Here is a 15,376-nt window from a genome sequence, read left to right as displayed (position 1 = left end):
AAGGTGCTGACTCTCTCTCCCCTCCCCTGAAGGTGCTGACTCTCTCCCCCCTCCCCTGAAGGTGCTGACTCTCTCCCCCCTCCCCTGAAGGTGCTGACTCTCTCCCCCCTCCCCTGAAGGTGCTGACTCTCCCCCCCTCCCCTGAAGGTGCTGACTCTCTCCCCATCCCCTGAAGGTGCTGACTCTCTCCCCCCTCCCCTGAAGATGCTGACTCTCTCCCCCCTCCCCTGAAGATGCTGACTCTCCCCCCCCTCCCCTGAAGGTGCTGACTCTCTCCCCCCTCCTCTGAAGGTGCTGACTCTCTCCCCCCCTCCCCTGAAGGTGCTGACTCTCTCCCCCCTCCCCTGAAGGTGCTGACTCTCCCCCCCTCCCCTGAAGGTGCTGACTCTCCCCCCCTCCCCTGAAGGTGCTGACTCTCTCCCCCCTCCCCTGAAGGTGCTGACTCTCCCCGCCCTCCCCTGAAGGTGCTGACTCTCTCCCCCCTCCCCCGAAGGTGCTGACTCTCTCCCCCCTCCCCTGAAGATGCTGACTCTCTCCCCCCTCCCCTGAAGATGCTGACTCTCTCCCCCCTCCCCTGAAGGTGCTGACTCTCTCCCCCCTCCCCTGAAGGTGCTGACTCTGTACCCCCTCCCCTGAAGGTGCTGACTCTCTCCCCCTCCCCTGAAGGTGCTGACTCTGTACCCCCTCCCCTGAAGGTGCTGACTCTCTCCCCCCCTCCCCTGAAGGTGCTGACTCTCCCCCCCCTCCCCTGAAGGTGCTGACTCTCTCCCCCCTCCCCTGAAGGTGCTGACTCTCCCCCCTCCCCTGAAGGTGCTGACTCTCCCCCCTCCCCTGAAGGTGCTGACTCTCCCCCCCCTCCCCTGAAGGTGCTGACTCTCTCCCCCCCTCCCCTGAAGGTGCTGACTCTCTCCCCCCTCCCCTGAAGGTGCTGACTCTCTCCCCCTCCCCTGAAGGTGCTGACTCTCTCCCCCCTCCCCTGAAGGTGCTGACTCTCCCCCCCTCCCCTGAAGGTGCTGACTCTCTCCCCCCCTCCCCTGAAGGTGCTGACTCTCTCCCCCTCCCCTGAAGGTGCTGACTCTCTCCCCCCCTCCCCTGAAGGTGCTGACTCTCCCCCCCTCCCCTGAAGGTGCTGACTCTCTCCCCCCTCCCCTGAAGGTGCTGACTCTCCCCCCCTCCCCTGAAGGTGCTGACTCTCTCCCCCCTCCCCTGAAGGTGCTGACTCTCCCCCCCTCCCCTGAAGGTGCTGACTCTGTACCCCCTCCCCTGAAGGTGCTGACTCTCTCCCCCCTCCCCTGAAGGTGCTGACTCTCTCCCCCTCCCCTGAAGGTGCTGACTCTCTCCCCCCCTCCCCTGAAGGTGCTGACTCTCCCCCCCTCCCCTGAAGGTGCTGACTCTCCCCCCCTCCCCTGAAGGTGCTGACTCTCTCCCCCCTCCCCTGAAGGTGCTGACTCTCTCCCCCCTCCCCTGAAGGTGCTGACTCTGTACCCCCTCCCCTGAAGGTGCTGACTCTCTCCCCCCTCCCCTGAAGGTGCTGACTCTCTCCCCCCCTCCCCTGAAGGTGCTGACTCTCCCCCCCTCCCCTGAAGGTGCTGACTCTGTACCCCCTCCCCTGAAGGTGCTGACTCTCTCCCCCCTCCCCTGAAGGTGCTGACTCTGTACCCCCTCCCCTGAAGGTGCTGACTCTCTCCCCCCCTCCCCTGAAGGTGCTGACTCTCTCCCCCCCTCCCCTGAAGGTGCTGACTCTCTCCCCCCTCCCCTGAAGGTGCTGACTCTGTACCCCCTCCCCTGAAGGTGCTGACTCTGTACCCCCTCCCCTGAAGGTGCTGACTCTCTCCCCCCTCCCCTGAAGGTGCTGACTCTGTACCCCCTCCCCTGAAGGTGCTGACTCTCTCCCCCCTCCCCTGAAGGTGCTGACTCTGTACCCCCTCCCCTGAAGGTGCTGACTCTGTACCCCCTCCCCTGAAGGTGCTGACTCTGTACCCCCTCCCCTGAAGGTGCTGACTCTCCCCCCCTCCCCTGAAGGTGCTGACTCTCTCCCCCCCTCCCCTGAAGGTGCTGACTCTCTCCCCCCTCCCCTGAAGGTGCTGACTCTCTCCCCCCTCCCCTGAAGGTGCTGACTCTCTCCCCCCTCCCCTGAAGGTGCTGACTCTCTCCCCCCTCCCCTGAAGGTGCTGACTCAGTGGGGGTTTCACTATAATGGAGAATTTATATAGAGACTTGCATACAAAGCCAGGACGTTGTGCTAAACCTGTGTAAAACACTAGTTCGGCCCCAGCTGGAGTTTTGTGTCCAATTCTGGGCACCACAGTTTAGGAAGGATGTGAAGGCTTTGGAGAGGGTTCAGAAGAGATTTACTGGAATGGTTCTAGGGATGAGGGATTACAGTTACGTGGATAGACTGGAGAATCTGGGGTTGTTCTCCTTAAAGCAGAGAAGGATAAGACTGTGGCAGACCCACTGAATGACTCTGGCGAACTGTATATAATTCTCTTTAACGATGTTCTAACACCAGCCTAAACCTGTACCATTGTGTTAGGCATTACTGTGTTTTGTATATAGAGTTTGCATGCACAGGGCGTGGCCCCTTTAAGAGCGTGGGAAAACGCGGGTAAACGCGATGACGTCACGTCGCAAACCACGGGGCTGCCCAGGGAGTCCTCGTGGCATCTCCGTTGAGCAAAGACCTGTTTAATTGTTCTCCTGTGTCGATCTCCGTTATTCGTAGGGATTCGTTAATTCCTACATTAGTGACCCCGTTTTTGTGAATGTTTTCACAAAAGAAGAGCACAGCATGGAAGCAAACGCCGTTTCGCTGAAGCTACCGCAGTTCTGGGAGCAGCAAGCGCCCTCGTGGTTTATTCAGGTCGAGGCCCAGTTCGCCCTGAGGAACATCGATGCGGATCAGACCAAGCACCTCATCTTCCGATTAGGCAGTCTGCAGCCTTCCGGTCTCAATATCGAGTTCAACAATTTCAGATCATAACCTCGGCCCCCTTTCATTTTCACTTATATTTTTCCACTCCTTTCCTTTCCCCCCCCCCCCCCCTTTCCTTTTGTTTCTCTCTCACACCTGGCAGCTATCTTTTGCCCTGCCAGTACACTTTACACCTAATCACAGCCTATTACCATCTCGTCTAGCTTCTAATCTCTTTTACTTCTTTTGGTTCTTTTATTCTTTTGTCCGATCGCAGCCCTGCCTTCGATCTAGTTCCTTTTCTCTCCAGTTTTGAAGAAGGGTCAAACCCGAAACGTCAACTCAAATTTCTCTCCACGGATGTTGCCTGACTTGCTGAGTTTTTCCAGCATTTTCTGTTGTTATTTTGGATTTCCAACATCTGCAGTATTTTGCTATCGTACCTTTATGTGGTCTCTGCACTCGACAGATCTACCACCTCTCGGATCGTCAGCCTCCTCGAACACCCCCCAACGGAGCGCAAGTATGAAACCCGCAAAGCGCGGTTACTGCAAGTTTTCGGGCTCACGAAATCGGAGCGCGCCCGTCGATTACTCGCTATGCCCAGGCTCGGGGACTCCAAGCCTTCAGAGTTGACTCACACTCCTGGGCTCAGAACGGGAATGTTTCCTATTCCGCGAGATTTTCCTCAGCCAACTGCCTGAACAGGTCCAAGCTGCCCTGGCCAGATCTGAAGTTGAAGACTGCGCAACACTCGCTGCGGAGGCTGACAAAATTTTTGCTGTAACTCGGCACGACTGCACCGCCACGAGGCACCCATCCCCCACAGACGCCGCCCCAGCTCGTCAGCCTGCTGGGCTGTGTTTCTACCACGCGCAGTTCGGCGCGAAGGCGAAGCGTTGCCGCCCTCCCTGCAGTTTTCCCCAACAAAACAAACAACAACTGACACTGCGACCACCAAGGAACGGGTCTAACGGGCACCCGGCGACCGCGATGGCGATCGGCAACACGGGAAAATTGCTGTTCTTCACTGATACTCTCTCCGGTTGTCGTTTTCTGTGCGACACCGGAGCGTAGTGCAGCATTTTACCCGCGTCCACCCTCGATGTGCAGACGGGGAATCACGACCCCACCCTTGAAGCGGCCAATGGCGGAACAATTCGGACCTTCGGCAGACGGCGAGTGGAGGTGTGCTTCGGGGGGCAACGTTTTCACTGGGAGTTTGTTACGGCCAAAGTTTCCCAGCCCCTCCTCGGTGCGGATTTCCTGTGCGCCAGCAGCCTCCTGGTCGACGTTAGGAACCGGCGGCCTATCAACGCAGCAACTTTTAATTCTCTTCCGTGTTACCGCAGTAACACTACATCGCGCACCGTCTCCTGTGCGTTCCTGACTCCTGATGAGTTCGCTCGCCTGCTCGGCGAATTCCCCGACCTGACAAGACCCATGTTCTCCTCCACAGCCACGAAACATGGTGTGGAACACCACATCACCACCAACAGCCCCCCGGTCTACGCGCGGGCCCGGCGCCTGGAACCTGGCAAGCTGGCGGTCGCAAAGGCGGAGTTCGCAACCATGGAACGGTTAGGGATTATTCACCGGTCAAATAGTCCCTGGTCTTCACCCCTCCATATTGTCCCGAAGCCTGGTGGCGGATGGCGGCCATGCGGCGACTATCGACGCCTGAATGACGCCACCACTCCTGATCGGTACCCGATCCCCCACATTCAGGATTTCTCTGCCCATTTGGCAGGGAACACCGTGTTCTCAAACGTCGACCTCGTCCGGGGCTACCAGCAGGTCCCAGTTCATCCACAAGACGTCCAGAAGACCACAGTCATCACCCCATTCGGCCTCTTTGAGTTTTTACGAATGCCATTTGGGTTAAAGAACGCCGCCCAGGCTTTCCAATGCCTGATGGACTCCGTGCTGCGGGACCTCAAGTTCCTCTTTGTCTACCTAGATGATATTCTAATTGCCAGTCCTACTAAGGAAGAACATACCTGTCACCTACGCACCCTTTTGCGACGCCTCAGCCAACACGGCCTGATTATCAACCCGGCCAAGTGTCAGTTTGGCCTACAGCAAATTGACTTCCTGGGGCATCGCATCACCTCAGAGGGAGCGGTTCCTTTACCTTCGAAAGTAGAGGCGGTGACATCCTTTCCACGCCCGCAGAACATAAAGGCCCTGCACGAATTCCTAGGCATGGTAAACTTTTACCACCGTTTCGTGCCTAAGGTGGCACTACTCATGCAGCCCCTGTACGAGGCCCTCAAGGGCAAGACTGGCAAGAACCCGGTAGACTGGACGGATGACATGGCCCGAGCGTTCGCCGACACCAAAAGCGCCTTAGCCAACGCCACTATGCTGGCGCACCCGCTGCCAGGATCCACCATCGCCCTCACCACCGACGCGTCGGACTACGCAGTCGGTGCCGTGCAACAGCAGTGGGTGAACGGGACATGGCAGACGTTGGCATTCTTCAGCGTCAACTACGGCAGAACGAGAGAGCATACAGCATGTTCGACCGGGAGTTGCTCGCCCTTTTTCTGGCCATCCGCCATTTTCGGTTCCAGCTGGAAGGACGTCCTTTCACCGCCTTTGTGGACCATAAGCCACTAACCTTTGCAATGGCCAAGACCGCCGAACCGTGGTCAGCCCGACAGCAGCGTCAACTGACCTACATATCCGAATTCACCACGGATATACAGCACGTGGCCGGTAAGGACAACCTGGTGGCAGACTGCCTCTCCCGCGCGATCATCAATACGGTTCATTTGGGCATGACTATGCTCTCATGGCAGCGGACCAAGACTCAGACCCGGAAGTCCAAGCTTACAGAATGGCCATCACTGGCCTCCAGTTGGCCGACGTCAAGTTCCATTCGGCAGGTACCACGCTGTTGTGTGACGTCTCCGTACAGGATCCTCGCCCTGTTGTGCCGGTCGTCTGGCGCCGCAAAGTGTTCGACGCCATACATGGGTTGTCACACCCAGGAATGAAGGCCTCTCAGAAACTGATGTCAACGAAATTTGTATGGCATGGCATGCATAAAGATGTCCGCGACTGGGCCAACACCTGCGTGGTCTGCCAAAAGGCCAAGGTACAGCGCCACATCAAAGCTCCGTTGGCCACCTTCACAGTTCCGGAGCGACGTTTTGACCATGTCAACATGGACCTGGTAGGACCACTCCCACCCTCCCATGGTTTTTCACACATCCTGACCATGGTTGACCGCACCACCAGATGGCCGGAGGCAGTCCCCCTGTCATCCACTACTTCGGCGGACGTGGCCAGGGCGTTCATTTCCTCCTGGATCGCCTGTTTCGGAGTGCCCGCTGATATTTCATCAGACAGGTGACCGCAGTTTTCCTCCGAACTCTGGAATGCAGTGGCCCAAGGACTCGGTGTCAAATTGCACCGCACCACAGCCTACCACCCACAGGCGAATGGCCTCTGCGAACGCTTCCACCGGTCAATGAAAGCCGCCCTGAGGGCCAGCCTCCAGGACGCTGGATGGGCAGACAAGCTACCGTGGGTCCTGTTGGGCCTTCGCACGGCCCCCAAAGAAGACCTTCACTCTTCATCAGCGGAGCTTGTGTATGGTCAGCCGCTGCGAGTCCCAGGGGACTTCCTACCAACATCGATGGAGCCCTGGTCCGCGTCTGCCCAGCTTGCTAGTCACCAAGAGGCGGCCAGATGTTTCGCACCGGTGCCCACTTCGCACCACGGGCTGCAGAGGTCACATGTTCCCACGGAGCTTCACAAGGCTGAATACGTTTTTATTCGCCATGACGCACATAGGGATCCGCTCAAGGCCCCATATACCGGTCCCTTCCGCGTGTTGGAAGCAGGGGACAAAACCTTCACGGTAGATGTCGGTAGTAAACCTGACCACATTTCGGTCGACCGCTTAAAGCCAGCACACTTAGACCTCGACCGCCCCGTCGAGACAGCACAACCGCCGAGACGGGGTCGGCCACCCATCGTCGTTAAGGCAGACCAAGTGCGACCGCCCGCCAAACCGCCAGCCGACCAGCAGCCTCCGCCTCGAGAGTACAGGAGTCATTCTGACAGGCTCGTCAGACCCCCTCACCGTTTGACTTTGCCCGTTAAAGCGAATTCTGGGGGGGCGCATGTGGCAGAACCACTGAATGACTCTGGCTAACTGTGTATAATTCTCTTTAATGATGTTCTAACACCAGCCTAAACCTGTACCATTGTGTTAGGCATTACTGTGTTTTGTATATAGAGTTTACATGTACGGGGCGTGGCCCCTTTAAGAGCGCGGGAAAACGCAGGTAAACGCGATGACGTCACGTCGCAAACCACGGGGCTGCCCAGGGAGTCCTCGTGGCATCTCCGTTGAGTAAAGACCTGTTTAATTGTTCTCCTGTGTCGATCTCCGTTAGTCGTAGGAATTCGTTAATTCTTACAAGACGAGATTTGTTGGTGGTGTTTAAAATCACGAAGGGTTTAGACAGAGAAACTGTTTCCAATGGCTGAAGGCTCGATAACCAGAGGACAGAGATTTAAGGTGATTGGCAAAAGAACCTGAGGCAACATGAGAAATAACTTTTTTACGCAATGAGTGGTTAGGATTTGTGAAGCACCGCCTGATAGGGTGCAGGATACAAGTTCAACAGTAACCTTCAAAAAGGAATTGGGTAAATACTTGAAAAAATTGCAGTGATATGGGGAAAGAGCGGGGGAGTGGGACTGACTGGATTGCTCGTCGAAAGAGCCGGCGCAGACTCGACGGCCAAATAGCCTCTTTCTGTGCTGTACTATTCTATGATTCTATTGGAGTGTGGACTGGGGAGTTGTTCAGAAACAGCCTGGATTGAGGAGCTGTGTGCAGGGCTACGTTATCTCACTGCTTAGATCGCACTCATTATTATTATTCTATATCGAATTCCCAGTAATTTACACTGTAATTGCATCTTTTTGCTTCACATTGCAGATCGGGGACTGACTACTGACATTGTCATCGGTGAAACGGACTACAGCAATTATGCAATCCTCTTCCTTCAACAGAGACGGAAACTCACTGTCAAACTTTATGGTGTGTAAAGCATGGCCCAGCTCTGCGAGCGGGTGGGCTACATGGTGTTACCCAAAGATTTGTGACCCCAAACCTGGCTGCACACAAACACTGAGGTCTCCGACTCCTTTTTATACTTCTTTACATTTTTTGCTGAAGTTTGTGCTTATCAAGGTGAAAGCTCAAGCACCCGGTGACAGCAGCAGGTACAGCATGGGTTAGATACAGAGTAAAGCTCCCTCTACACTGTCCCATCAAACACTCCCAGGGCAGGTACAGCACGGGTTAGATACAGAGTAAAGCTCCCTCTACACTGTCCCATCAAACACTCCCAGGGCAGGTACAGCACGGGTTAGATACAGAGTAAAGCTCCCTCTACACTGTCCCATCAAACACTCCCAGGGCAGGTACACACGGGGTTAGATACAGAGTAAAGCTCCCTCTACACTGTCCCATCAAACACTCCCAGGGCAGGTACAGCACGGGTTAGATACAGAGTAAAGCTCCCTCTACACTGTCCCATCAAACACTCCCAGGGCAGGTACAGCACGGGTTAGATACAGAGTAAAGCTCCCTCTACACTGTCCCATCAAACACTCCCAGGGCAGGCACAGCACGGGTTAGATAGTCTACACTGTACCAATTATCGTGCCATCAGTGTAATATTTTCCATACAAAAGCAATACTGCGGATGCTGGAAATCTGAAATAAAAACAGAAAATGCTGGAAATACTCAGCAGGTCAGGCAGCATCTGTGGAGAGAGAAACAGAGTTAACGTTTCAGGTCGATGACCCTTCGTCAGAACTGGAAAAAGTTGGAGATGGAGCAGGTTTTAAGCAAATGCAGGGGCCGGGAGAGGGGGGAGGGGAGGAAAGAACAAAAGGGAAGGTCTGTGATAGGGTGGAAGGCAGGAGAGGTTAAGAGAGATTAAGAGATGGTGCGAGGCAAAAGGAGATGGTAATGGGACAAGTTAAGAAACAAAAGATGGCTCTAGATGCAGTGTAAATTGCACAGAATGAAAGACAGTTGCCATGTGGGAGAGAGAAAAAATAATAAATAAAATAAATGGAAAAAAAAGAATCGGGGCCGAGGTTATGGTGTGAAGTTGTTGAACTCTATGTTGAGTCCCTTCCTCCCTTTCCCCGCCCCTGCCTTACTTAAAAACCTGCTCCATCTCCAGCTTTTTCCAGTTCTGACGAAGGGTCATCGACCTGAAACGTTAACTCTGTTTCTCTCTCCGCAGATGCTGCCTGACCTGCTGAGTATTTCCAGCATTTTCTGTTTTTATTTCAGATTTTCCATATCCCACCCCAGCTATCCTGTCGCCTTGCGATGTGAGGGTGCCATCTCATTACGAATTGGTACGGAATGAGGGTCAGTTTTCTGCCGCAGGGCATGTCCAGCAGGAACTGGTTTGAGACGATCGAAACGCATTGCTGCAGACAGAAGCGGCTGAGCAGAGACAAAAGGCCAGTGTTAATCCACTGCTCAACCTGCTCCAGACGCTGCTGCTTTCAGGCTGATGTGTTCCCAGGAGAGCTGGATTCGACCTCCCATTCGCTGTGGGAGATGGATGTGGAGCCAGACCCTGTGAGGGGATCGGGTGGGGACCGTCACTGACAGACTCGTCCTCCTTTAACGATTTATTTCTTTATTTCCAGGGAGAAGCACAGACATTGATGAAGCCATACAGTTGAAGTTCCGTCAGCTTGTCATCGACAACAACATCCCGGAAATTTTCATTTACGAGTTCCCTCGATATGGTCAGAATCATCCCAATAACCAGAATGGTTTTGCAGTAAAATGGTGGTATTTTGGTCACTCTTAGAAACAGTGATAGGGTGCAGGCTCAGGCAATAACACTCCTACTGCACGCTTAAAGCTTTACTTTGCAATGATTTGTTGATGGACCTCTTGTGGTGTTGCAGGACAGTCTGTTCGGCAGGTGACAGATGCGGTAAGAGATAAGTGGAGTATGTGGCTTGTGCTAAAATGGTTTTTGGTTGGTTTTTGGGAAAAGCACAAGAGGTTCCTTGTGTTGCAGACACAGTAACAGGCCTGGACTGCATGCCTGTTGATGGATTATTGCAGTTTGACAGATTGGGGAAGACCAGAAGATTTGAGTTGAAACATGCAAAAGTACGAATAGACTGGATGTTAGGTGGTTCTTTGTTCAGGGACGGAGAGCCTCTTGAGTGCGTTCACGGCCGGTGTAGTGGGTGCTGACTCTCTGTATCCCTTCAGGAGCCAGCTGGGCCGGCTCCTGACTGGGCCAAAGATTGCATCGTAACAAGGTAAGTGGTTTAGCTGTTAACGTGCACATGGTCAATGTGATCTCCTGGACTGGTTTCAATGACCTGAGGGGGTTCGGAGAGGAATTTTCCAGAATTTTGTATTCCCTTAGTGGCCCTATTTTTTCCTCTGCTTTGTGTCTTTCCCGGGGGGAAGGAGGGGGCAGGAAGTTTCTCGTCAGGATGCTCCAGGCCACATGAGATGGGGCAGGCTTGCTGGACCTGCTGGTCTGTTCCTGCCTGTCATTTTGTATGCTTCGTAAAGTGCGCCTGCACTATGGACACGGGAGTAATGGGGAGACTTCCTGCTGTAGTATAGGTGGAGCTGGTACTATGAAAGGAATCGATGAGGAAATGACTGAGTAGGTTGATGGAGAGACGGGAAGAGACGATGTTCTAGACAAGGAGAGAAATGCGAATGCAAGAGCTGGATTCAATGGGGATAGGAAAACACCAAACCGTTTATAGCAACCCATTTGAAATCCAAAGTGCAAGTAGTAACCTTTGTGACATTGAGGGCTTGGTTAGACCCTAATGAACAGGCCTTGTGGAAGGGACAATGGCTGTGAGCAGAAGGAGACCAAGTGCTGGGTCTAAGAGGGTGCAGCATGTGTGACAAAGGTAGACTGTTATGGTAGTTGAGGAGAACCATCATTGGGAACAGAGAATGTTACAGCTACTGAAAGGGTGGCTATAACCACAGAGGGACCACCAGCAGCAGCAGTACAGATGGGTTTAGTGATGGCAAGGAGATGATGAGTGCTAGACCCTCCACTCCTTGCACAGCAAGAGCAGACTCTGCACAGTGATCCCTTCACAGAGGCTGAGAACATATCCCTTCATTCAAATCTCCAGTGAAGTGAGGATAGATTTTCAGGTGAGCTTCTCGACCTGCCGAGAGAGCTCATCATGAAGCTCGAGTCACACGTGGTAATGATTCTCCGCCCATTAATCAACATCGAGGCTTCTCATCTGGACCACGCTTCGAGAACAAGCCTAGTTGCTTCTTAATGTCCCCAAACTGAGGAACCCACTCAATGTCCTCTTCATCGGTCCACATTCTCAACTTCTGCGTTCAAACAGAACACGTGCTCCCACCCTTCATCCCATCCCTCCATCCCATCCCTCCATCCCGCCCCTCCATCCCATCCCTCCATCCCACCCCTCCATCCCAACCCTCCATCCCACCCCTCCATCCCACCCCTCCATCTCACCCCTCCATCCCACCCCTCCATCTCACCCCTCCATCCCAACCCTCCATCCCATCCCTCCATCCCAACCCTCCATCCCATCCCTCCATCCCACCCCTCCATCCCAACCCTCCATCCCATCCCTCCATCCCAACCCTCCATCCACCTCTCCATCCCACCCCTCCATCCCATCCCTCCATCCCATCCCTCCATCCCAACCCTCCATCCCATCCCTCCATCCCACCCCTCCATCCCAACCCTCCATCCCACCCCTCCATCCCAACCCTCCATCCCACCCCTCCATCCCACCCCTCCATCCCAACCCTCCATCCCACCCCTCCATCCCAACCCTCCATCCCACCCCTCCATCCCACCCTTCCATCTCACCCCTCCAACCCACCCCTCCATCCCACCCCTCCATCCCACCCCTCCATCTCACCCCTCCATCCCACCCCTCCATCCCAACCCTCCATCCCACCCCTCCATCCCAACCCTCCATCCCACCCCTCCATCCCACCCTTCCATCTCACCCCTCCAACCCACCCCTCCATCCCACCCCTCCATCCCACCCCTCCATCTCACCCCTCCATCCCAACCCTCCACCCCATCCCTCCATCCCAACCCTCCATCCCACCCCTCCATCCCACCCCTCCATCTCACCCCTCCATCCCATCCCTCCATCCCAACCCTCCATCCCACCCCTCCATCTCACCCCTCCATCCCATCCCTCCATCCCAACCCTCCATCCCACCCCTCCATCCCACCACTCCATCCCACCCCTCCATCCCATCCCTCCATCCCACCCGTCCATCCCAACCCTCCACCCCACCCCTCCATCCCCCCCGCCATGGCCCACAGCCCGCTGACTGGCACAGTGTAGCGTTGTGTAGCTGGCCTGCCAGTGGTGTCTTTATTAATCCTTCTCTAATGGACCGCTGCTAGCCAGCCCGAGAGCATCACCTGTACCAGATGTAATGCTGACCTTCTTCTGGTCTCTTTCCCAGGGCACTGCGATGTCGCCGATGAATTCCATCAGCTCGGTAAGTTACTCCATTTCATTGAACGAGGTTCCTCACTTTTGGTCTTGTTGCTGCCGAGCGAGAGATCGATCGCTCACGTCACTGCCTAACCCAACTCCATCTTCAGTTGCTTGCTCAGCTCCAGTTGTAGCGCCTTTTTGCCCTGGTTCCTAAACGGCTGCCTTTCCTGACCGGGCCTGCTGCAGAGCCTCGCATTGCCCTGCCTGGCACCTGACCACCACTGGCTGTGCCATTGGGAGAGGCCTCGTCCTGGCTCCACAGGAAGTAGACCCCTTGTATTTCACATTGCTTCTTTGTGTTTTCACTATAATATCTAAAGAGAAAATGGAACACTTGCATTTATACAGTGTCCTATCACATCCTCAGCACGCCTTAAATCACTTCACAACCAATTCATTCATTTGTAGTCATTGTTGTCATATTGCAAAGGTGTCAGCCAATTTCTGCACAGCAAGATCCTACAAACATCAAATGATATGGTTGACCAAATAATCTGTTTTTGGTGGTGTTGCTTGAGGGAGCAATGCTAGCCCAGGGAACGCCCAGCTCTTTCAATAGTGCCATGGGACCTTTCACATCCACCATCTGCTCAGCTGCCTCTGCCGCTTCCCTCCCTTGCCCTAGCCCACCGAGCCAAACTTCCTCTAAGGTTCCCCCTGCCCTAACCCTGAACTCGCATCTTTCCCTAGTTTCGCTCCTATTTCCTCCCATGCCCTCTCCGAGCTCATCTTATCCACGAGACCCACCTCCTGCTCCCTCGACCCTGTTCCCAACAAACTGCACATCACCCAACTTCCCTTCCCTTCCTGGCCCCATGTTAGCTGATATTAGAATCGATCCCTCTCCTCTGGTACTGACCCCCTTTTTCAAATTTGCCGTCTTCTCCCTGCTAAAAAAAAACAACCTTTGACCCCTTTGTTGTTGCAAACCACCATCCTATCTCCAGCCTCCATTTCCTCTCAAGTCCTTAAGTGTGTTGTAGCCCAGTATCAATCCCAAACTAATCCCACTGCCCCGCTCTCTCCCCATAGCCCTGTATCAATCCCAAACTAATCCCACTGCCCCGCTCTCTCCCCATAGCCCTGTATCAATCCCAAACTAATCCCACTGCCCCGCTCTCTCCATAGCCCTGTATCAATCCCAAACTAATCCCACTGCCCCGCTCTCTCCCCATAGCCCTGTATCAATCCCAAACTAATCCCACTGCCCCGCTCTCTCCCCATAGCCCAGTATCAATCCCAAACTAATCCCACTGCCCCGCTCTCTCCCCATAGCCCAGTATCAATCCCAAACTAGTCCCACTGCCCCGCTCTCCCCCCATAGCCCAGTATCAATCCCAAACTGCTCCCACTGCCCCGCTCTCTCCCCATAGCCCAGTATCAATCCCAAACTGCTCCCACTGCCCTGCTCTCTCCCCATAGCCCTGTATCAATCTTAAACTAATCCCACTGCCCCGCTCTCTCCCCATAGCCCAGTATCAATCCCAAACTAATCCCACTGCCCCGCTCTCTCCCCATAGCCCAGTATCAATCCCAAACTAATCCCACTGCCCTGCTCTCTCCCCATAGCCCTGTATCAATCCCAAACTAATCCCACTGCCCTGCTCTCTCCCCATAGCCCTGTATCAATCCCAAACTAATCCCACTGCCCCGCTCTCTCCCCATAGCCCAGTATCAATCCCAAACTAATCCCACTGCCCCGCTCTCTTCCCCATAGCCCTGTATCAATCCCAAACTAATCCCACTGCCCCGCTCTCTCCCCATAACCCAGTGAATGAGTAACACCCCTAGTAAATGGGTAGTACCCTGAGTAACTGAGTAATAGCCCTAGTAAACAGGTGGTATCACTGATCTGACTTAATTAAATGTTGATAGTTTTGTGTTGTACTGTTTTTTTCCCAATAGATGATGATTTTGGAAAATCTTGAAGCAAGAAGCAGTGAGCCTTACACAGTAGGCCTAAGAATGATGGGAGATTCTACTCGTTTCTCTGCTGTTGGGTGTAATCAACATCCAAAATCTGTCCTGTCAATTGATCAAATAAAATCGAGTGTGGTAACAAATCCTGGCTGTCTTGTGTACTCCTGAGGTCTCCTGCCCTTCCCCCAGTCTCTCTCTGGAGCCTGAACAACCCACGGGCCTTCCTGAGAGTGAAACGCTCTCTGCTGCTCCGGATTTGCTGTCAGTCTGGTGATTGAGCGGCTGGCAGTTGCTTGGCGCTGTGAGACAAAGGCACCCTGGCCCAGAAATGGGGTTCAGCCTGGGTGGGCATGAATTTGGGAGGGGACAGCACTTTCAGGACGTTGGAGAGGAGAGGGAGGCTGGAGATGGGGCGGTAGTTTGCAAGGATGGAGCGGTCGAGGCGTTTTTTTTGTGAAGGAGCGATGATGGCAGATTTGACAACAGAAAGAAAGAACAAGAAAGAACTAACATTTGTACAGAACCTCATCAAATCGCTTCACAGCCAATGAATTCATTTTTAGTCACTTTTATTATGTAGGCAATCACGGCAGCCAATTCATCACAGCAAACTCCCACAAAGAGCAAATGACATGATTGACCAGATCATCTGTTTTAATGATGTTGATTGAGGGATAAATATTGGTCAGAACACCGGGGATAACTCCCCCGCTCTTCTTCGAAATAGAGCCATGGGATCTTTTATGTCCACCTGGGGGAGCAAAAGGGGCCTCAATTTAACGTCTCATCCGAAAGACGGCACCTCCGACCGTGCAGCACTCCCTCAGTACTGACACTGGGGTGTCAGTCTGGATTATGGGTTCAAGCCTCTGGAGTAGGGCTTGAACCCATGACCTTCTGACTCAGAGGTGAGAGTGCTGCCCACTGAGCAAAGCCTGACACATCTACAGTGAGGAGCATCAGCCGAGGTTATATGC

At 54.1% G+C, this 15,376-nt stretch overlaps 1 protein-coding gene across 1 annotated transcript in view; it reads left to right on the top strand.

The window, feature by feature from the left end:
- The window catches only part of c8g (complement component 8, gamma polypeptide), a 53,123-nt gene extending 38,581 nt beyond the window's left edge, over window positions 1-14,542 (top strand). The window contains exons 4-7 of the mRNA XM_085965959.1: window positions 7,878-7,979; window positions 9,621-9,722; window positions 12,445-12,480; window positions 14,385-14,542. Of these exons, the coding sequence (XP_085822085.1) occupies window positions 7,878-7,979; window positions 9,621-9,722; window positions 12,445-12,480; window positions 14,385-14,407 (263 nt within the window). The 3' untranslated portion in view covers window positions 14,408-14,542. The remainder of the gene's footprint in view (window positions 1-7,877; window positions 7,980-9,620; window positions 9,723-12,444; window positions 12,481-14,384) is intronic.
- The last annotated feature ends 834 nt before the right edge of the window (window positions 14,543-15,376 follow it).

Source organism: Somniosus microcephalus, chromosome 23 (assembly GCF_052327205.1).
Source record: "Somniosus microcephalus isolate GS21.2 chromosome 23, FLI_Smic_1.0, whole genome shotgun sequence".
Taxonomy (NCBI): domain Eukaryota; kingdom Metazoa; phylum Chordata; class Chondrichthyes; order Squaliformes; family Somniosidae; genus Somniosus; species Somniosus microcephalus.
The sequence above is the reverse complement of the archived record's forward strand: the minus strand, read 5'-3'. Positions and strand labels throughout refer to the sequence as shown.